This window comes from Amphibalanus amphitrite, unplaced genomic scaffold, assembly GCF_019059575.1.
Source record: "Amphibalanus amphitrite isolate SeventyFive unplaced genomic scaffold, NRLGWU_Aamphi_draft 000466F_arrow, whole genome shotgun sequence".
NCBI lineage: Eukaryota > Metazoa > Arthropoda > Thecostraca > Balanomorpha > Balanidae > Amphibalanus > Amphibalanus amphitrite.
Window position 1 is genome coordinate 432374 of NW_024881960.1, and position 22697 is coordinate 455070.

Below are 22697 nucleotides of genomic sequence, written 5' to 3' on the forward strand. Positions count from 1 at the left end.
TGTTCGGTAAGCATTGTCATGTTCAATGTGCAGTGTTTTTACCACGTTTTTACTGACCTGGCTGTTTGTTGATAACGACATCTTCTGGCTTGGGCTCAGGCTCTATAAAAAATAAAAAGACGTCATTCAAGTCACATGTTCATGCACGGATATGTATTGGTGTAAAGTTCTGGTTAGGATAACAATGAGAGAGACTTTCACAACATGATAAAGGCTAAGTGTACTACCCAAAAATTAGCTTTTTCTTAAACGTTTTTGAATTTTTAAACGAAATATAACCACCCAATGGAACTCACCTGGCTTTTTCTCGATGATGACTGTTTTGGTTTCAGTCTCAGGTTCTGGAAAGAAAAAATGCTTTCGTATTTAGTGATATTGATACGTTTGTTTTAATCCTGAATGTTGATTCTTTTTCCAACAGAATATGAAATATACACCGACAAGACATTTGCAACCTTCAGGTATTTTAATTTCTCATTCGATTGGTTAGTTTGTAACATCCCCATAAGTTTACTGTTCCATGAAAGTTGGAAAATTTATTGAACCATTCAGTACAAATGGCATGCGTATTCACTGCACACTCAGGGTCTCACCTGGCTCTCTCGCGATGGTTCCAGGTTTGGGCTCAGAATCTAAAAAAGAAACATGTTGCTGCGTTCAAAATCATGAAAATAGTTAATGATTAGGCATTTTCTTCTGACAAAATAAAACTTATCATTAAAACTCGCAAACATACAGCTATGTGATGAGGAAAATGCACACAAGCCATGTAAGAATCAACGACTGTCCTTAGTTCAAGCCACATATGATCTAGGAGGGGTCTCACCTGGCTTTCTCTCGATGGTTACTTTCTCAGGTTTGGGCTCAGAATCTAAAAAAAATCATAGCATCAGTTCCAAGCCATGAGTATATTCTAAAAACAAGTCATGAATTACTAATTAAATCAATTCAATCACATAAAAAAACATGGAAGCCCCCAGGTGTGCGATGAGGAAAATGAAAAAAAAAAGACTTAACAACTCTACCCACGTTAGAGAAAATCAGCATTTGACATATCCTTTTTTACTACATGCAATTACAATATCACGTACAACTTAACATGTATGTACTAACCCGGCGTTTTCTCGATAGCCTCCTCCGGTTTGGGCTCCGAATCTATAAAACGATACGACATCAATCACAGACTCGTGGACACAAGTGTGTTGATGGACACTTCTACGGGCCGGATGGGTAAAGATAAATTATGATGACAAACATATCCTTATAGAATGTTTGAAAAAAAAATAATGACACTCCAATAAAATGGCGGGTCATAGGTGAAAACTATACGACCTTTCCCATCATCATCCTAGGTACCATAATCACCCTTTCCATCAAGATATTAGAATGTTATATGTTGATTTTGTTCCGCTTTCTATCGATGCAGATGGAAGCTGTTTTCTTAGTCGATTCATTAATTGTATGGTGTTAAGGGTCAAAAGAAAAAAGCTAGCATCAATAATTTTATTGGTCCATATATAAATGTCTTTTGTAAGTTAAATAAGACAAATCAAATGAAATTAAAGCAGTAATGATACACACTATCAAGATCAGCCAGAAACCTTGCCAGTAAATGGAAGAGGAGACAAACAAGGAACATGACCTTACCTGGCTTTCTCTCGATGGTGACTTCCTCAGTTTTGGGCTCAGAATCTATAAACAAAAGTTATGTTAAACATGAAAAAAAAAACTTGAAATTAAGTTGTATCTTACGCTTTTCATTGAAAAGTTTAGGACATTTATACATCGCAAGTGGTCGGAAAACGTCTATCATGAACGAACCTGTATATACAGCGAAACACATTTATCACTCGACGAACACTTATTTCCCATTCAGGAGACATAATCACGTGCACTGTGTACATATTGTTTGGTAAGCCATTGTCATGTTCAATGTGCAGTGTTTTTATTGACCTGGCTGTTTATTGTGAACGACATCTCTTGGCTTGGGCTCAGGCTCTATAAAAAATAAAAAGACGTCATCCAAGTCACATGTTCATGCACGGATATGTATTGGTGTAAACTTCTGGTTAGGTTAACAATGAGAGAGACTTTCACAACATGATAAAGGCTAAGTGTACTACCCAAAAATTAGCTTTTCCTAAAAAGTTTTTTAATTTTTAAACGAAATACAACCACCCAATGGAACTCACCTGGCTTTTTCTCGATGATGACTGTTTTGGTTTCAGTCTCAGGTTCTGGAAAGAAAAAATGTTTTCGTATTTAGTGATATTGATACGTTTGTTTTAATCCTGAATGTTGATTCTTTTCCCAACAGAATATGAAATATACACCGACAAGACATTTGCAAACTTCAGGTATTTTAATTTCTCATTCGATTGGTTAGCTTGTTACATCCCATAAGTTTACTGTTCCATGAAAGTTGGAAACTTTATTGAACCATTCAGTACAAATGGCATGTGTATTCACTGTACACTCAGGGTCACACCAGGCTCTCTCGCGATGGTTCCAGGTTTGGGCTCAGAATCTAAAAAAGAAACATGTTGCTGCAGTTCAAAATCATGAAAATTGTCAAATGACTAGGCATTTTTCTGACAAAATAAACCTTATCATTAAAACTCACAGACATACAGCTATGTGATGAGGAAAATGCACACCAGCCATTTAAGACTCAAGGACTGTCCCTATTTCAAGCCACATATGATCTGGGAAGGGTCTCACCTGGCTTTCTCTCGATGGTTACTTTTTCAGGTTCGGACTCAGAATCTAAAAAAATCATAGCATCAGTTCCAAGCCATGAATAAATTCTAAAAACAAGTCATGATTTACTAATTAAATCAATCAAATCACACAAAAACATGGAAGCCCCCAGCTGTGCGATGAGGAAAATGAAAAAAAATAAGACTTAGCAACTCTACCCACGTTAGAGAAAATCAGCATCCGACATATCCTTTTTAACTACATGCAATTACAATATCATGTAGAACTTAACATGTATGTACTAACCCGGCGTTTTCTCGATAGCCTCCTGAGGTTTGGGCTCCGAATCTATAAAACGATACGACATCAATCACAGACTCGTGGACACAAGTGCGTTGATGGACAGTTCTACGGGCCGTTTGGGTAAAGATAAATTATGATGACAAACATATACTTAGAATGTTTGAAAAGAAAATCATGACACTCCAATAAAATGGCGGGTTATGTGAAAACTATACGACCTTTCCCATCATCATCCTAGGTACCATTATCACCCTTTCCATCATGATATTAAAATGTTATATGTTGATTTTGTTCCGCTTTCTATCGATGCAGATGGAAGCTGTTTTCTTAGTCGATTCATTAATCGTATTGTGTTAAGGGTCAAAGGACAAAAGCTAGCATCAATAATTTTATTGGTCCATATATAAATGTCTTTTGTAAGTTAGATAAGACAAATTAAATGAAATTAAAGCAGTAATGATAAACACTATCCAGATCAGCCAGAAACCTTGCCAATAAATCGAAGAGGAGACAAACAAGGAACATGACCTTACCTGGCTTTCTCTCGATGGTGACTTCTTCAGTTTTGGGCTCAGAATCTATAAACAAAAGTTATATTAAACATGCAAAAAAACTTGAAATTAAGTTGTATCTTACGCTTTTGATTGAAAATTTTAGTACATTATACATCGCAAGTGGTCGGAAAACGTCTATCATAAATGAACCTGTATATACAGCGAAACACATTTATCGCTCGACGAACACTTATTCCCCATTCAGGTGACATAATCACGTGCACGGAGCACATATTGTTCGGTAAGCATTGTCATGTTCAATGTGCAGTGTTTTTACTGACCTGGCTGTTTGTTGTCAACGACATCTTCTGGCTTGGGCTCAGGCTCTATAAAAAATAAAAAGACGTCATCCATGTCACATGTTCATGCACGGATATGTATTGGTGTAAACTTCTGGTTAGGATAACAATGAGAGAGACTTTCACAATATGATAAAGGCTAAGTGTGCTACCCAAAAATTAGCTTTTTCTAAAATGTTTCTGCATTTTTAAACGAAATACAACCACCCAATGGAACTGACCTGGCTTTTTCTCGATGATGACTGTTCTGGATTCAGTCTCAGGTTCTGGAAAGAAAAAATGCTTTCGTATTTAGTGATATTGATACGTTTGTTTTAATCCTGAATGTTGATTCTTTTTCCAACAGAATATGAAATATACACCGACAAGGCATTTGCAAACTTCAGATATTTTAATTTCTCATTCGATTGGTTAGCTTGTTACATCCCCATAAGTTTACTGTTCCATGGAAGTTGGAAACTTTATTGAACCATTCAGTACAAATGGCATGCGTATTCACTGTCCACTCAGGGTCTCACCAGGCTCTCTCGCGATGGTTCCAGGTTTGGGCTCAGAATCTAAAAAAGAAACATGTTGCTGCAGTTCAAAATCATAAAAATTGTTAAATGACTAGGCATTTTCTTCTGACAAAATAAACCTTATCATTAAAACTCGCAGACATATAGCTATGTGATGAGGAAAATGCACACAAGCCATTTAAGACCCAAGGACTGTCCCTATTTCAAGCTACATATGATCTAGCACTGGTCTCACCTGGCTTTCTCTCGATGGTTACTTTTTCAGGTTTGGGCTCAGAATCTAAAAAAATCATAGCATCAGTTCTAAGCCATGAATAAATTCTAAAAACAAGTCTTAAATTACTAATTAAATCCATCCAATCACACAAAAACATGGAAGCCCCCAGCTGTGCGATGAGGAAAATGAAAAAAAAGACTTAACAACTCCACCCACGTTAGAGAAAATCAGCATCCGACATCTCCTTTTTAACTACATGCAATTACAATATCATGTACAACTTAACATGTATATACTAACCCGGCGTTTTCTCGATAGCCTCCTCAGGTTTGGGCTCCAAATCTATAAAACGATATATCAATCACAGACTCGTGGACACAGGTGTGTTGATGGACACTTCTACGGGCCGGTTGGGTAAAGATAAATTATGATGACAAACATATACTTATAGAATGTTTGAAAAGAAAATCATGCCACTCAAATAAAATGGCGGGTTATATGTGAAAACTATACGACCTTTCCCATCATCATCCTACCATCATCACCCTTTCCATCATTATATTAAAATGTTATATGTTGATTTTGTTCCGCTTTCTATCGATGCAGATGGAAGCTGTTTTCTTAGTCGATTCATTAATCGTATTGTGACAAAAGACAGGTCAACAGACAAAAGCTAGCATCAATAATTTTATCGGTCCATATATAAATGTCTTTTGTAAGTTAAATGAGGCAAATTCACAGTGGAGCACTGCCGCTTCAACCCTATTGGCCGTAGTGTCTAACGGTGGCGGCCAGGGCTGCGGAGTCGGAGTCGGAGTCGGAGTGGGAGTCGGTCGGAGTCGACAGTTGTGACCGGAGTCGGAGTCGGAGTCGGAGTCGATTTTAGAAACCCGAGCCGGAGTCGGAGTCGGAGTCACCGAAAATCTGTCGACTCCGCAGCCCTGCTAGGTCTGCGGAGTCGGAGTCGGGAGTTGGAGTCGGTCGGAGTCGACAATTCTGCCCGGAGTCGGAGTCGGAGTCGGAGCTGGTTTTTGAAAGCCGGAGTCGGAGTCGGAGTCGGAGTCGCCGAAAATCCATCGACTCCGCAGCCCTGGTGGCGGCCATATTGCGCAGACCAGGAACCGGCCGCCGCCTGTGTTGAGGAATAGGGAATTCGGGACCTCGATTTACGTTTGCGGCCGCCGCATCCGGTACGTTCAAGTTACGTAGATACGGAACCCGGCACCTTACGCAGAATTGAGTGGGGAATACGATCGAATCTTCAGAATTCCTCAAATTCACTCGCCGGATCATCGTCTTTCTACATTTGACCCGGGCGAGAGGGTTATTGAACCCACCTCGCTAATGTGCCGCTAATTCAACTAGAATTTAGCGGTAAAGTGGTCGTATGAGACAGAGTACAATGCAGAGTGACTGGCAGCAATCCGCTTTAAAGGTCTCAGGTCAACCGGTGACCTCTGAGGTCAGATCAAGTGACCTAAGGCACGGGCTCGGTTTTTGGTAAATAACTTCGCCAAAAATGGTCGTAGAGCCGCGATTTTGACATCATCGTGTTCACCTAGCTCAGGCGCATCGAGTGATATACTTTTCGTTTGGGTGAGGTCAATTTACGGCATTGACCTCGTGACAAGGTCAGGTCAGAGCTCTCAGGTCACGAAGCTGGTTGATTAAGGTCATGTTGCATATCATTCGATTCGGCAGGTCTTTCACAGTCCATTTGTGGCTTTCCCGATTCGCTAGCTCAATTTGATCGGGAGTTATTGAAGAAAAGTTTATGACCCTTGCAGGGCTGGTAAAGTGTTATGTCCTATTGACGTCGTCGGGGACACAGTACCAGTAAAAGTTCAAGTACCTGGGGTCAAAATTACCACATTTAATAAACTTTTACAGTAATAAATAACTTTCAAATAAAGCAGAAACTAAACGCAAGTAAAAGATATCATTGAATCCACAACGTATATCCCCTTTAACAAGGACATAAAAAGCCCCTATACCTAATACATACCTACAACATGGTTATGAACAATTTGTAGCCACAACTCACTTCCGTCAACAGCAAAACTACCGTCGACAGTTGCTAACGAAAACTAGATCAAACTAGATGATCAAACACATACTAACAGACGCTTAGACACCGACCCCGCTGTCGGCTGTGCTATTTCAAGCGGGGTTGATTGACGACCAGTTGTAGCCAGCTATACGACTAGACAAACGACTAGATTCGGAACCGGGGTCAGACCGGTTGGATTCATGCGGGGTCGATAGTTTCTAGCCGTCGTCGTTGTGAGCTACCGATACAATAGCGACACCTATTGCATCTGTTCGACGATCGTAGCGCCCCCTACCCTTTCCGGGTTCTTCGTCTGTTACGCTACCCGCTGACCGAGTGATGCCGTGACATTTAATTAACAAACTGGAAATTTCGAAGCGCGAGTCTGATAAGCAATTTAGTACATATGACTGCTCGTAAAAAAATAATATATAGAAATGAAACCTAAGGAAACGCGCATCGTAGTTGCATGCAGCCTGCATACATGAATCGTAAAAAGGTCGGGGTCATTTTTCGCTCTCATTTTTTGGTCGGGGACGCAATTTGCTTTTTTACCAGCCCTGGACCCTTGTGCCGTCACAGATGACGTCACGCAAGGGCAACAATGCAAATGTAAAGCATTGGACCTTGCAAGGAGTGAATGAAATCACGATTCTATATGCTTGGGATAGTTTCAGATCATTCCCGGCGCGAAAATAGCAATTTCCTTATTTCCCCATTGACTTATAAGGGTTTAACGTATAAGTTCCTTGTATTTGAGGATTTTTAAAGATGTCATCTTGTTCTCCACTCGATTCTGCGTAGGATGCCGGGTCCCGTGTCTACATAGCTTGAACGTAACGGATGCAGCGGCCGCAAGCGTAAATCGAGGTCCCGAATTCCCTATTCCCCAACACAGGCGGCGGCCGCTTCCTGGTCTGCGCAACATGGCGGCACCGTTGGACACCATCTGGCGGCTGATGCGCCTTCCACATTATAGAGTTCAGTGGGCAAATAAAATGAAATTAACCCTCGCACGACCAGGCCATTTCTCATAACACGAACGACCAGGGGGGGGTTGTTACGACCCCCCCCCTGGCGTTTCGAAACGGAAGGTCGTAGAGCTTAGCGGAAAAAACCAACGGATTGCTCTCAACGAGATCTCGCGATTGGTGGTATATTTTTTGATCCTAGGTCAACATTTGACCTACTTTTGACCGGTCAAAGGTCAAATTTTCGGAAAAATAGACTTTTTTCAACTTTCGGCGGCGATTGCGGCAAAACGGTGGAAGATATCGACTTGAAACCTTCACTATCGTGTTCCTTGATCAATTCTCTATCGTTTGGTATGTATTTCGTTTCCCTAGCTCTAAAAATGGCGCGTTGGGAGCGCCGGAAGTCGGCAAGGTCACAGTCGGCGGCAGAAATTCGAAAAATCAAAATTTAAATTTTTGAAATCTGATTGTATTTTTGGATTTGGGAGGTCCATTTGCTCCCTATAGAAGCTAATATTGCTGCATATTCCCATTGAGGTGACAAGAATTAGCAAAATAGTGGTTCGGGCGCTTTTCAAAAATAGTACCGGACGCTGTTCCTCTTGTGACGTCATAGCTCCGTGACCTGACCTGACCCGGTCAAATTTCTTATACCATATGATAGCCAATACTTGCCCCAACATGCATGGGAAGTTTCATCACGATCCATCAACCGATGTCCGTACCACCGGCAGGAAACCTCGGGCGTTGGCACTCAGTTTGTGAAAATCCGGCCGGAGGCTGTACCTCTTATGACGTCATAACTCCGTGACCTGACATGACCCGATCAATTTTTTTTCGACAAAAGATGCGCAAAGGTTGCCCCAGAGGGTATTGAAAATTTCAGCCCGCTACGACAAGCCGTTTAGCGTGCACTTCGAAAAAACCTCAGGGGGGGGGGTTGATACAACCCCCCCCCCCCTAGGCGTTCTAGGGTTAAAGCAGTAATGATAAACACTATCCAGATCAGCCAGAAACCTTGCCAATAAATGGAAGAGGAGACAAACAAGGAACATGACCTTACCTGGCTTTCTCTCGATGGTGACTTCCTCAGTTTTGGGCTCAGAATCTATAAACAGAAGTTATATTTAAAATGCAAAAAAGAAAACTTGAAATTAAGTTGTATCTTACGCTTTTGATTGTAAAGCTTAGGACATTATACATCGCAAGTGGTCGGAAAACGTCTATCATAAACGAACCTGTATATACAGCAAAACTGAATTAGGCAGCAAAACACATTTATTACTCGACGAACACTTATTCCCCATTCAGGTGACATAATCACGTGCACTGTGCACATATTGTTCGGTAAGCATTGTCATGTTCAATGTGCAGTGTTTTTACTGACCTGGCTGTTTGTTGTCAACGACATCTTCTGGCTTGAACTCAGGCTCTATAAAAAATAAAAAGACGTCATCCAAGTCACTTGTTCATGCCCGGATATATATTGGTGTAAAACTCTGGTTAGGATAACGATGAGAGAGACTTTCACAACATGATAAAGGCTAAGTGTACTACCCAAAAATTACCTTTTTCTAAAATGTTTCTGAATTTTTGAACGAAGTTCAGCCACCCAATGGAACTCACCTGGCTTTTTCTCGATGATGACTGTTCTGGTTTCAGTCTCAGGTTCTGGAAAGAAAAAATGCTTTCGTATTTAGTGATATTGATACGTTTGTTTTAATCCTGAATGTTGATTCTTTTCCCAACAGAATATGAAATATACACCGACAAGACATTTGCAAACTTCAGATATTTTAATTTCTCATTCGATTGGTTAGCTTGTTATATCCCCATAAGTTTACTGTTCCATGGAAGTTGGAAACTTTATTGAACCATTCAGTACAAATGGCATGCGTATTCACTGTCCACTCAGGGTCTCACCTGGCTCTCTCGCGATGGTTCCAGGTTTGGGCTCAGAATCTAAAAAAGAAACATGTTGCTGCAGTTCAAAATCATAAAAATTGTTAAATGACTAGGCATTTTCTTCTGACAAAATAAACCTTATCATTAAAACTCGCAGAGATACAGCTATGTGATGAGGAAAATGCACACAAGCCATTTAACCTTCGCCCCAGTGGGGGGGGGGGGGCATATGTTACCACCCTGTCGCGTTTTTCGCGTGTGAATAAAAAACCGCGGCGCGTAGCGCCGCGCCGTAGCTTTTTGTACATCAATTTTGGACAAGGTATGAAATTTTTGACCCCAGGTCATGTCAGGTCAGGTCACCAGTTCAAGTTAACTGACCAAGCCTAAAAAAGTTTGCGATCATGTCCAGCCTGCAGTGTTTGTAAGAAAGGTTTCAAACTTGGTGGATTGCATGATGTTATGGGCGCCTACAATTTGTATATCTCGGATTTTTTATATCCGTGACCTAAGGTCAGGTCAGTGGCGTGACCTTACCATTATAAGTCAATGGAGAAAATGAAAATGCCCACTGAAAAAACAAAATGAGAATGGTTACGGATTGGGTTTCATGTGAAACCACGAGGTGGTCTATATAGTGAAATGGTGCTTGCTTGACCTCATTTATTAGGGCTGTCCGAGTCTCCTGTTTGACAAGCCTGATAGTTGGTCTCGTTTTGAACAGCGTTTGAAGCATCATGGGTGCGACTCTTTTTAGGACTAACCGTGAGAATGTTTGCCGGTCTCATCTCATATCCTGCGTCGGTGTGAGGCAGCGTGGTGGTTTCAGATAAGTGCAGTCTCTGGACTTGTTTACATACAGCGCATTGTCAGGCGCCATTGCAAATTGTGTGCGTTGGTGTGCGCTGCGCTTGGAGTTATATTGTTATAAGTAGAGACATTCTTTAGCCATATATAAAATATTGTGCATGATAACAGAGAAAACAACACACTTGCTCATCAGTCATGGTCAGAAATCTTTTAATCTTATGCTACAGTAAGATTTCGTTGAAATCAAGATTGGAAGGGCAGATGTCATAGTGACTTCGGCTTCTGAAGAAGGTAACGATCTTCCCGACTGAGGAAGAGGAAGATCCCCATCTTCCCGACCTCTACAAATTGAAGAACCAAGAGACAGTGGCGGCCGAGGAATTTCGCTCTCTAGGAGAGGACGTTTCGCACAACCGCGCGTTCACCACGGTGTAGCGGCGGCCGGGGTGAGTGACGAGTGTTCTTTGGTTGGGGACTGCAGCGCGGCACGACGCGACTGCTTTCGCCGCGCCCATTGCTACTGCATGAACTAGCTTTGTGTTTGAGAGGGCTTGGGCCTTTTGTGACCGGGTCGGCAGCGCGTGGCACGACGGGACTGCCAATTGTCTCCGCATATATGCTACTGCACTGAAATTTGTGTTTGAGAGGGCCTGGGCCTGTGTCGACCGGGCCGGCAGCGCGCGGCACGACGCGACTAATACGAGACTAATACATTTTGAGAAGAAAACATGGTTGTATTTTCATTTGGGCGGCAATATGGCCGCGCGGCAGGGCGGGGCTGCGCGGCTACATTCGAGGGTCCAGAAAGAAGGCTCGTAACGAGAATGGCTTGAGTTCTTCTATGAGACCATTTTCTGGTCTAATCCAATGGTGACTGATGTTGAGACAGTCCAGCGGTATTATCGTAAACCAGAACGTGGTTTCATCCAGCTCAGAGTTTCAAAAGAGAACACACTTTGAGCATTTTGGAGACCAGTTTTCTTTCTCCGTGAGACCACTGAATGGTTTCGCGAGACCGGTTTCTAAGCTCTCTAAAAGGGTTTCAGAAAGACCGCGCAGAATGGCTCAAAAAGTGTGGTCTGATTTGAATAGGGGAAAAAAGACCGCTTTCTGGTCTCTGAGACCAAAATTTGGCTGACTTTTTTCAGTGTACGCATAGGAATAGTCCAAATATTTCAGAATCACAATTATTTGGACCACCCGTGACGACCAAGGTGTCGTTTTTGCTGATAGCCTTTTGAAAGGTCATCCGAGGTCATTTGAGGCTACAAACAGATTTTTGCCAATAACTCTCGATTGGTAAGAGCTAGAACGCTGGGGATGGTATCATTGTGTTTGTCTTGCCGAGACGCATCGACTGATATGCAACATGACCTTTTCCGGTCAGGTCATGACCTTGACCTGAGGTCAAATTTTCAAGTTGACCTTGCAAGGTCAAATTATAGTTCATTCGATGCGTCTCGGCGAGAGGAACACGATTCTGGCAATAGAAATGTCGTGGCTTTTTTTTAGTCAAAAGTTATTGTCGAAAAACACTTTTCGTAAAAACAGCTATTTTTTTAGTTTTTGCCCTCTGGAGGCTAAACCGTTGACCTGAGGTCAATTTTGACAATGACCTTATCGAAAGAAAAGTTCAAGAGCTATCGATTGCTTTTCCATGCGTTTTTCTAGCTATCATAGTTCCTGAGATAAATGCATGTTTTCGGAAAAATATAATGACATTTGGCAAATTTTGACCTTTGATGACCTCCAGTGACCCCAATATTGCTCTAAGATGAAAAATGGCAGAAATACTTTCAAACGTGCGCATTGAGAGCTATCAATTGCTTTTTACCGCGTCTTTCTAGCCCTCTTAGTTTTTGAGTTAGAGGTGCGTGGTAACATATGCCCCCCCCCCCCCCCACTAGGGCGAAGTTGGCTGAGACCGCCACTGGGGCGAGGGTTAAAGGGACCCTCCCACCTTCAAACAAGTTTATGAATTGGCATGAAAGTGATGTCGCTCGGTTCAGAAAGAGCGAAAACAAATATCTACCAAACTTCAGCGGAAAAATATTCACCGGTTTTCAAGATATTAGACTTTTACTTTTGTTTACTTTTTGGGATCTCCGCTGTTCCTAGCGACTTTATTTGGAAGCAATAGTTTGGCAGCTGAAAGTGCGACACTTGTTGCGCGCAAAGCAGCATATACCACCGCGTGCTACAAAACGTTTTAATCAAACATTTAAAAATCGTTAGATATCTGCGCTGACGTCACACATTCAGAGGGGTATTCCTATGCATTAGCCCCTCTGAATCAAAATGCTGCAATTTTGAAAGTCAATATTTCCGATTTAAGGCATTTCTCGATGTTGTGAGTGCCGAAACCGGTAATTTTGAGCCAGGGACCCCATTTTGGCTATCTCAACTCAAATCTAATGTTAAGGTGGGAGGGTCCCTTTAAGACTCAAGGACTGTCCCTATTTCAAGCCACATATGATCTAGGAAGGGTCTCACCTGGCTTTCTCTCGATGGTTACTTTTTCAGGTTTGGGCTCAGAATCTAAAAAAAAATCATAGCATCAGTTCCAAGCCATGAATATATTCTAAAAACAAGTCATGAATTACTAATTAAATCAATTCAATCACATAAAAACATGGAAGCCCCCAGGTTTGCGATGAGGAAAATTTTTGCTCCGCTTTCTATAGATGCAGATGGAAGCTGTTTTCTTAGTCGATTCATTAATCGTATTGTGACAAAAGACAGGTCAAAAGACAAAAGCTAGCATCAATAATTTTATCGGTCCATATATAAATGTCTTTTGTAAGTTAAATAAGACAAATCAAATGAAATTAAAGCAGTAATGATAAACACTATCCAGATCAGCCAGAAAACTTGCCAATAAATGGAAGAGGAGACAAACAAGGAACGTGACCTTACCTGGCTTTCTCTCGATGGTGACTTCCTCAGTTTTGGGCTCAGAATCTATAAACAAAAGTTATATTAAACATGCAAACAAAAACTTGAAATTTAGTTGTAGCTTACGCTTTTGATTGAAAAGTTTAGGACATTATACACCGCAAATGGTCGGAAAACGTCTATCATAAACGAACCTGTATATACAGCGAAACACATTTATAACTCAACGAACACTCATCCCCCATTCAGGTGACATAATCACGTGCACTGTGCACATATTGTTCGGTAAGCAATATCATGTTCAATGTGCAATGTTTTTGCTGACCTGGCTGTTTGTTGATAATGACTTCTTCTGGCTTGGGCTCAGGCTCTGTAAAGAAAAAGAAAAAGACGTCATCTAAGTCACATGTTCATGCACGGACATTTACCTAGGGTTATAACTTCTGGTTAGGATAAAAAGGAGAGAGACTTTCACAACATGATATAGTTAGGCTATTTGTACAACCAAAAAATTAACTTCTACTAAAAAGGTTTTAAATTTTTTAACCGAAATACAACTGCCCAATGGATCTCACCTGGCTTTTTCTCGATGATGACTGCTTCAGTTTCAGTCTCAGATTCTGGGAAAAAAGTTTTCGTGTTTAGTGATATTGATACGTTTGTTTTAATATTGAATGTTGATTCTTTTTCCAACATATGAAATATACTCCGACGAAATAAATAAATTTGCAAACTTCAGGCATTTTAATTTCTCGTTCGAAAAGTTAGATAGTAACATCCCCATACGTTTACTGTTCCATGAACATTAGAAACTTTATAGAACCATTCAGTACAAATGGCATACGTATTCTCTGTACACTCAGGGTCTCACCTGGCCCTCTCTCGATGGTTCCAGGTTTGGGCACAGAATCTAAAGAAACATATTGCTTCAGTTCAAAATCATGAGAATAATTAAATGACTAGATATTTTCTTCTGACAAAATAAATCTTCTCATAAAAACTCGCAGACATACAGCTGCGTGATGAGGAAAATGCACACCAGCCATTTAAGACTCAACGACTCTCCCTAGTTCAAGCTACATATGATCTAGCAATGGTCTCACCTGGCTTTCTCTCGATGGTTGCTTTCTCAGGTATGGGCTCAGAATCTATAAAAAAAACATCACATCAGTTCGAAACCATGAAGATAATTTAATAACATGTCATGAATTTCTGATCAATAAATCTAATCACAAAAACACAGAGACGCCCAGCTTTGCGATGAACAAAAATAAAAAGAAAACAAACAAGACTTAACGACGCTACCCACGTTAGAGAAAATTAGCATTCGACATATCCTTTTTACCTACATGCAATTACACGACATGTACAATTTAACATTTCAATTGTACAATTTAACATATACTAACCTGGCGTTTTCTCGATAGCCTCCTCAGGTTTGGACTCCGAATCTAGAAAACGATACTATATCACAGACTCTTGGACAACAATGTGTAGATGAACACACACTTCGTGCCGGTTGGGTAAAGATAAATTATGATGACAAACATATGTATACTTATACTCGTATAATGTTAGAAAAGAATACCATGCCACTCCAATAAAATGACCGGTGACATTTGAAGAAAAAATACGACCTTTTCCATCATTATATCAAAATATTCTGATAATTTTGTTCCGCTTTCTATCGATGCAGATGGAGACTGTGTGTGTGTGTGTTTTTTGTGGTCGAATCATCATTCGTAACATGTAAAAAGGACAAACGCTAGCATTTGTAAAGTTATCGACACAGAAACAAATAGGTATCTTGGGTAATTCAGAAAGAATGGAAATCAATTGAAACTAAAACAGCAATAATAAATTCATTCCAGATTAGTCAGAGAACATCGAAAATTAATGGAAAAGGAGAACAACGTAGGGACATGTCCTTACCTGGCCTTTTCTCGATGGTGCCTTCCTCAGTTTTTGGCTCAGAATCTATAAAAAGTTGCATTCATCAGGCGGGAAAAACATGAAATTAAGTAAATAGTTATGTCTTACGCTTTTGATTAAAAAGTTCAGAACATCAATTTTAAAAGTTTAGAATTCCTAAAGTGGTCGGAAAACGTCTATCAGAAACGGATATGTACAACGAAACACATTTATCACTCAACGAACACTCATCCCCCATTCAGGTGACATAATCACGTGCACTGTGTACATATTGTTCGGTAAGCAATGTCATGTTAAATGTGCAATGTTTTTGCTGACCTGGCTGTTTGTTGATAATGACTTCTTCTGGCTTGGGCTCAGGCTCTGTAAAGAAAAAGAAAAAGACGTCATCTAAGTCACATGTTCATGCACGGACATTTACCTAGGGTTATAACTTCTGGTTAGGATAAAAAGGAGAGAGACTTTCACAACATGATATAGTTAGGCTAATTGTACCACCAAAAAATTAACTTCTACTAAAAGGTTTTAAATTTTTAACCGAAATACAACAGCCCAATGGATCTCACCTGGCTTTTTCTCGATGATGACTGCTTCAGTTTCAGTCTCAGATTCTGGGAAAAAAGTTTTCGTGTTTAGTGATATTGATACGTTTGTTTTAATATTGAATGTTGATTCTTTTTCCAACATATGAAATCTACTCCGACGAAATGAATAAATTTGCAAACTTCAGGCATTTTAATTTCTCGTTCGATAAGTTAGATAGTAACATCCCCATATGTTTACTGTTCCATGAACATTAGAAACTTTATAGAACCATTCAGTACAAATGGCACACGTATTCTCTGTACACTCAGGGTCTCAGGCCTGGCCCTCTCTCGATGGTTCCAGGTTTGGGCTCAGAATCTAAAGAAACATATTGCTTCAGTTCAAAATCATGAGAATAATTAAATGACTAGATATTTTCTTCTGACAAAATAAATCTTATCATAAAAACTCGCAGACATACAGCTGCGTGATGAGGAAAATGTACACCAGCCATTTAAGACTCAACGACTCTCCCTAGTTCAAGCTACATATGATCTAGCAATGGTCTCACCTGGCTTTCTCTCGATGGTTCCTTTCTCAGGTATGGGCTCAGAATCTATAAAAAAAACATCACATCAGTTCGAAACCATGAAGATAATTTAATAACATGTCATGAATTTCTGATCAATAAATCTAATCACAAAAAAACACAGAGACGCCCAGCTTTGCGATGAACAAAAATAAAAAGAAAACAAACAAGACTTAACGACGCTACCCACGTTAGATAAAATTAGCACTCGACATATCCTTTTTACCTACATGCAATTACACGACCTGTACAATTTAACATTTTAATTGTACAATTTAACATATACTAACCTGGCGTTTTCTCGATAGCCTCCTCAGATTTGGACTCCGAATCTAGAAAACGATACTATATCACAGACTCTTGGACAACAATGTGTAGATGAACACACACTTCGTGCCGGTTGGGTAAAGATAAATTATGATGACAAACATATGTATACTTATACTCGTATAATGTTAAAAAAGAATACCATGCCACTCCAATAAAACGACCGGTGACATTTGAAGAAAAAATACGACCTTTTCCATCATTATATCAAAATATTCTGATAATTTTGTTCCGCTTTCTATCGATGCAGATGGAGACTGTATGTGTGTGTTTTTTTGTGTGGTCGAATCATCATTCGTAACATGTAAAAAGGATAAAAGCTAGCATTTGTAAAGTTATCGACACAGAAACAAATAGGTATCTTGGGTAATTTAGAAAGAATGGAAATCAATTGAAACTAAAACAGCAATAATAAATTCATTCCAGATTAGTCAGAGAACATCGAAAATTAATGGAAAAGGAGAACAACGTAGGGACATGTCCTTACCTGGCCTTTTCTCGATCGTGCCTTCCTCAGTTTTTGGCTCAGAATCTATAAAAAGTTACATTCATCAGGCGGGAAAAACATGAAATTAAAGGAAATAGTTCACTTTTTAACATGGGTTTTGAACTGGAATAGCAGTTCCGTAGCTTGGGCTGAGACGAGCATAAATCAGGAGCTTTTACAGCCCAACGATCACCCTAGGCAAAGATATTCTATTTCTCGTCCCGAAAAAGGTGTCTTGCGGTGAGGATGTGTGCCTTGCATATATTTCCATCCAGTATGAAAAGAGCATGGGTCTCGAAAATTCTTCAGAAACTAGAGAAATTATCTACGAGAACTCTAGAGAAATTCTCGTAGGGGAGAGCGGGGAGAGTTGTATCATGTCCAAGTTGTATCAGGGCGAATTGTGCCAAACTTATCCAATGGATGGCGCTCGCGACACGACCAGCCGACGAGGTTTTCCGGGCGCCATCTTTCCCTGTTCTGTCTTGTGGCTGAGTGGACGCGTCTCGAGGTGAGAGCCGATTTTATGTTTTTTTAATGTCATTCTAAAAAAATATGTTGCAAGAAAATGTGTGTTCTGGGCATTTAGATGTGCACGAATTTGAAAGATCTCCGTAGCGGTGGTGAGGGTAGGTTCTAAGGCTGCGTGAGTGAAAACGGATTTCTCCAACTGTCCGCTGTTTTTTTAGCACGAGGATGTTTTTTCCAAGATGGCGGCTAGGTACATGTTGTATCAGAGCCGGGTGGGGTATGTTGTAACATGTATGTATGTATGTATGTATGGGTATGTTGCTTTTGATCGCGAAAGCTAAGCCCTGGCTCGCGTTTGTAGGTAGCTAGTCAATGCTCGTTCCATTTCGGCACAATGTGTTGGCTTCTTTGCTCTTAACGGGCCACTTTTGCGTCTATAGTCTGTTGATGTTTCGTTCGGATTGCATTGACCTAAGTTTGGTCTAATAAAGTGAAGCCTTTGAGCATACCTATACATTGTATTAACCCCATTTAATGTTGTTGTTATGTTCAAAACCAGTAGCAAGCACACTCCCTGAAACGTTAAATAGTGATACAAATTACCCCACCATGTGATACAACTCACCTAAGCCATGGGGCAAGTTGTATCAAAAACATTGTTCTATTCGGGAGACCGTAGAAGAAAAACTGGTAGAGGTAGCGGAAAAGTTACTTTGCACAAAAAAGCAGAAGAATCAAGGAAGGGGATAGTATGGAAATAATGAGTTTATCACGGATAGTTACGAGGTTATGGGTCTCGGAGTAAAAACTGATACAACCCACCCCACTCTCCCCTACTGATCAATTAGGACATTCAGGGGAACATTATCAGATCGAGCAGATCGCCCAAATGCCGGTGGCTGCGATAATTTCTCTGTTTCTGAAGAATTTTCGGGACCCATGCTCTTTTCATACTGGATCGCGTGTGCCTTACAGAAACTGAAAAGTTCTTCCTATATCAAAATATAGAAAAAAATCTTTTGTTATAAAAAGGTTTTATTTTCTTTGCTGATTATTTTGAACATAAAAAATCATAAATCGTTGCAAAAAAATAATTTCGTGAAAGTGAACTATTTCCTTTAAGTAAATAGTTATGTCTTACGCTTTTGATTTAATACTTCAGAACATCAATTTTAAAAGTTTAGAATTCCTAAAGTGGTCGGAAAACGTCTATCAGAAACGGATATGTACAACGAAACACATTTATCACTCAACGAACACTCATCCCCCATTCAGGTGACATAATCACGTGCACTGTGCACATATTGTTCGGTAAGCAATGTCATGTTCAATGTGCAATGTTTTTGCTGACCTGGCTGTTTGTTGATAATGACTTCTTCTGGCTTGGGCTCAGGCTCTGTAAAGAAAAAGAAAAAGACGTCATCTAAGTCACATGTTCATGCACGGACATTTACCTAGGGTTATAACTTCTGGTTAGGATAAAAAGGAGAGAGACTTTCACAACATGATATAGTTAGGCTAATTGTACCACCAAAAAATTAACTTCTACTAAAAAGGTTTTAAATTTTTTAACCGAAATACAACAGCCCAATGGATCTCACCTGGCTTTTTCTCGATGATGACTGCTTCAGTTTCAGTCTCAGATTCTGGGAAAAAAGTTTCGTGTTTAGTGATATTGATACGTTTGTTTTAATATTGAATGTTGATTCTTTTTCCAACATATGAAATATACTCCGACGAAATAAATAAATTTGCACACTTCAGGCACTTTAATTTCTCGTTCGATAAGTTAGATAGTAACATCCCCATACGTTTACTGTTCCATGAACATTAGAAACTTTATAGAACCATTCAGTACAAATGGCATACGTATTCTCTGTACACTCAGAGTCTCACCTGGCCCTCTCTCAATGGTTCCAGGTTTGGGCTCAGAATCTAAAGAAACATATTGCTTCAGTTCAAAATCATGAGAATAATTAAATGACTAGATATTTTCTTCTGACAAAATAAATCTTATCATAAAAACTCGCAGACATACAGCTGCGTGATGAGGAAAATGTACACCAGCCATTTAAGACTCAACGACTCTCCCTAGTTCAAGCTACATATGATCTAGCAATGGTCTCACCTGGCTTTCTCTCGATGGTTGCTTTCTCAGTTATTGGCTCAGAATCTATAAAAAAAAAACATCACATCAGTTCGAAACCATGAAGATAATTTAATAACATGTCATGAATTTCTGATAAATAAATCCAATCACAAACACACAGAGACGCCCAGCTTTGCGATGAACAAAAATAAAAAGAAAACAAACAAGACTTAACGACGCTACTCACGTTAGAGAAAATTAGCACTCGACATATCCTTTTTACCTACATGCAATTACACGACCTGTACAATTTAACATTTTAATTGTACAATTTAGCATATACTAACCTGGCGTTTTCTCGATAGCCTCCTCAGGTTTGGACTCCGAATCTAGAAAACGATACTACATCAATCACAGACTCTTGGACAACAATGTGTAGAATATGAACACACACTACGTTCCGGTTGGATAAAGACTAAAGATAAATTATCATAGCAAACATGTACTTATATAATTTTAGAAAAGAATACCATGCCACTCCAATAAAATGGCCGGTGACTTTGAAAAAAATATACGACCTTTTTCATCATTATATCAAAATATTCTGATAATTTTGCTCCCTTTTCTATCGATGCAGATGGCGACTGTGTGTTTTTTTTAGTCGATTCATCATTCGTATTATGTGAAAAGGACAAAATCTAGCATCCGTAAAATTATCGACACAGAAACAAATATCCTGGGTAATTTAGAAAGCCGGTAAATCAAATGAAACTAAAGCAGCAATAATGAACACATCCCAGATCAGTCAGAGAACATCGAAAATTAATGGAAAAAGAGAACAACGTAGGGATATGTCCTTACCTGGCCTTTTCTCGATGGTGCCTTCCTCAGTTTTTGGCTCAGAATCTATAAAAAGTTACATTCATCAGGCGGAAAAAAACATGAAATTAAGTAAATAGTTATACCTTACGCTTTTGATTAAAAAGTTCAGAACATCAATTTTAAAAGTTTAGAATTCCGCAAGTGGTCGGAAAACGTCTATCAGAAACGGAAATGTACAACGAAACACATTTATCACGCAACGAACACTCATCCCCCATTCAGGTGACATAATCACGTGCACTGTGCACATATTGTTCGGTAAGCGATGTCATGTTCAATTGTTCAATGTGCAGTGTTTTTGCTGACCTGGCTGTTTGTTGATAACGACTTCTTCTGGCTTGGGCTCAGGCTCTATAAAAAAGACGTCATCTAAGTCACATGTTCATGCACGGACATTTACCTAGGGTTATAACTTCTGGTTAGGATAAGAAGGAGAGAGACTTTCACAACATGATATAGTTAGGCCGGCTAATTGTACCACCCAAAAATTAACACGCGCACCGACGGGGGTCTGCGCCAACTTAGTACCGACGGGGGGGGGGGGCGGATGACCGGCCCCCTCTGAGATCTCGAGAACGAAGCAAGATAGCGACAAGCGGTAAACAGCATCGGATACGCACGGACAAGGTCAAGGTCTACAATTTTTACCCAGGTCATTCTCAGGTCAGGTCAAAGATGACGTCACAGGGGTCAAAAAAGTCAAAATGGCGGCGCTAGATATGGAGAGAGTTTTTCTCGAATAACTTTCGAATTAGTCAAGATAGGAACAAACTAAGGGCGTCATCGTGATCCTCTCGTCAATCCACATCGAATGATATACCGGGTGGCCCAGAAAAAACGTTCCGAACTTTGGAGGCTTATATCTCGAATTCGAGTGCAAATAACGAGCCAAAATTTTCATCAAGTTTGCGTCATTCCTTTGCGCATTGGTATGCCAAATTATAACAATATACGATCATTTTCAAGCTGGCAATCTTGAGTTGAATTAAGCAAGACGTTTTTGCTTTTTTTGCCGATGTCGAACGATACTGATGATTGGGTTAAACGTTCCATGTTATAAAAAAAGAAAAATAGAGCACGTGAATGAAACCAACACGTATGTTCTTATTCTAAATATTTTTGTATCACTTATGTGCCAAATATTCAAACACTGAGCCAAAATGGTGCTCATGGATGCCATTCGTTTTAACACCAAATCATGTTTCGAGCGAGTGGCATGGTGCATCGGCTGCTGCTGATTACCCTCATTTCAGTAGATCAAACAGTAAATCGACCGGATAAGGAAAACAAACTGAAGCAGACTGGTTCCTGTACCAGAAGACCACAGAATAGCTTATGAAAAAGAACAATGCCAGCAGATGACAAAAAAACCTGGTTGAAAAGCTACCTTTTCCCAGGGATGTCAGCCAGGAAAGCATTTGAGCCACAACAGTCCCACGCACAAGGGGGAAAAGCTCAAATTATTGAGCGCTCAAAATATTGAGCGTGTGACGTCAGAGGCTCCCATAGGCGTAATGCTGAGGGCTCAAAAAATTGAGCCGTTTCAGGAACACGTTTTGCAAAAGCAACTCGCAACACCTAGGGAGAAATGGCAACACCCTAGGAGAATCACTAATGATGCAAAACAGATTAGGCTTTCATATTTTTCACTGCTCAAGCTTCAATGATTGGGGGAACACCAATTTATAGGTCGAAATCTTACGGCATACCAGGATGACTTAAAAACAGGCCAATATTTATGTCGAAATAATAGTTATTTTTTGTCCATTCACGTTTTTTACTAGGGTTCTGTTGGAAAGAGCATTTTTCATACTACCCAAAATGATTGCGATTCAATTTCACATTACCCAAGGCCCTAAATATTTTTCATTTGGCGGCGCCGTTTGTTTATTTCGTCGCGACGTCTCCGGTCGCGTGGTTGTCGTCGTCCTTGTGTTGAGGGCAGGGGGGTTCGCTCCCGTGCCTTCAGCATTACGAAAAATGGAAACAACCCGTGAGCAGCATCAGCTGCTCACGTATATGTTCAAGGAAAACAACATGTAATGGACTGCTGACGACGGCCCTCTCCACCAATCAGCGCTCGGCATCTCGAGCGCTGATTGGCTGGTAGCAAACGCGTCATATGTGGGTCTCATTTTTTTGCGATCAGTGAACGCGTTATTTAATACAC

At 40.2% G+C, this 22697-nt stretch overlaps 1 protein-coding gene across 50 annotated transcripts in view; it reads right to left on the reverse strand.

The window, feature by feature from the left end:
• The window catches only part of LOC122392035, a 108658-nt gene that overhangs the window by 43418 nt on the left and 42543 nt on the right, over positions 1-22697 (reverse strand). For 22 of the 50 annotated variants that reach the window (XM_043386484.1, XM_043386491.1, XM_043386492.1 and 19 more), the window contains 42 exons: positions 20834-20878; positions 20507-20551; positions 19993-20034; positions 19685-19729; positions 19453-19491; positions 19158-19202; positions 18908-18952; positions 17086-17130; positions 16562-16603; positions 16254-16298; positions 16022-16060; positions 15724-15768; positions 15476-15520; positions 15158-15202; positions 14635-14676; positions 14329-14373; positions 14097-14135; positions 13801-13845; positions 13551-13595; positions 13247-13291; positions 12824-12868; positions 9539-9577; positions 9242-9286; positions 9003-9047; positions 8679-8723; positions 4892-4933; positions 4610-4654; positions 4375-4413; positions 4078-4122; positions 3839-3883; positions 3537-3581; positions 3007-3048; positions 2722-2766; positions 2489-2527; positions 2193-2237; positions 1954-1998; positions 1648-1692; positions 1114-1155; positions 827-871; positions 594-632; positions 297-341; positions 58-102 (listed from right to left, as the gene is read on the reverse strand). In XM_043386484.1, coding sequence (XP_043242419.1) covers positions 58-102; positions 297-341; positions 594-632; positions 827-871; positions 1114-1155; positions 1648-1692; positions 1954-1998; positions 2193-2237; positions 2489-2527; positions 2722-2766; positions 3007-3048; positions 3537-3581; positions 3839-3883; positions 4078-4122; positions 4375-4413; positions 4610-4654; positions 4892-4933; positions 8679-8723; positions 9003-9047; positions 9242-9286; positions 9539-9577; positions 12824-12868; positions 13247-13291; positions 13551-13595; positions 13801-13845; positions 14097-14135; positions 14329-14373; positions 14635-14676; positions 15158-15202; positions 15476-15520; positions 15724-15768; positions 16022-16060; positions 16254-16298; positions 16562-16603; positions 17086-17130; positions 18908-18952; positions 19158-19202; positions 19453-19491; positions 19685-19729; positions 19993-20034; positions 20507-20551; positions 20834-20878 — 1830 coding nt within the window. The remainder of the gene's footprint in view (positions 1-57; positions 103-296; positions 342-593; positions 633-826; positions 872-1113; positions 1156-1647; positions 1693-1953; positions 1999-2192; positions 2238-2488; positions 2528-2721; positions 2767-3006; positions 3049-3536; positions 3582-3838; positions 3884-4077; positions 4123-4374; positions 4414-4609; positions 4655-4891; positions 4934-8678; positions 8724-9002; positions 9048-9241; positions 9287-9538; positions 9578-12823; positions 12869-13246; positions 13292-13550; positions 13596-13800; positions 13846-14096; positions 14136-14328; positions 14374-14634; positions 14677-15157; positions 15203-15475; positions 15521-15723; positions 15769-16021; positions 16061-16253; positions 16299-16561; positions 16604-17085; positions 17131-18907; positions 18953-19157; positions 19203-19452; positions 19492-19684; positions 19730-19992; positions 20035-20506; positions 20552-20833; positions 20879-22697) is intronic. The other 28 variants (XM_043386474.1, XM_043386486.1, XM_043386467.1 and 25 more) reach the window with 28 other exon arrangements.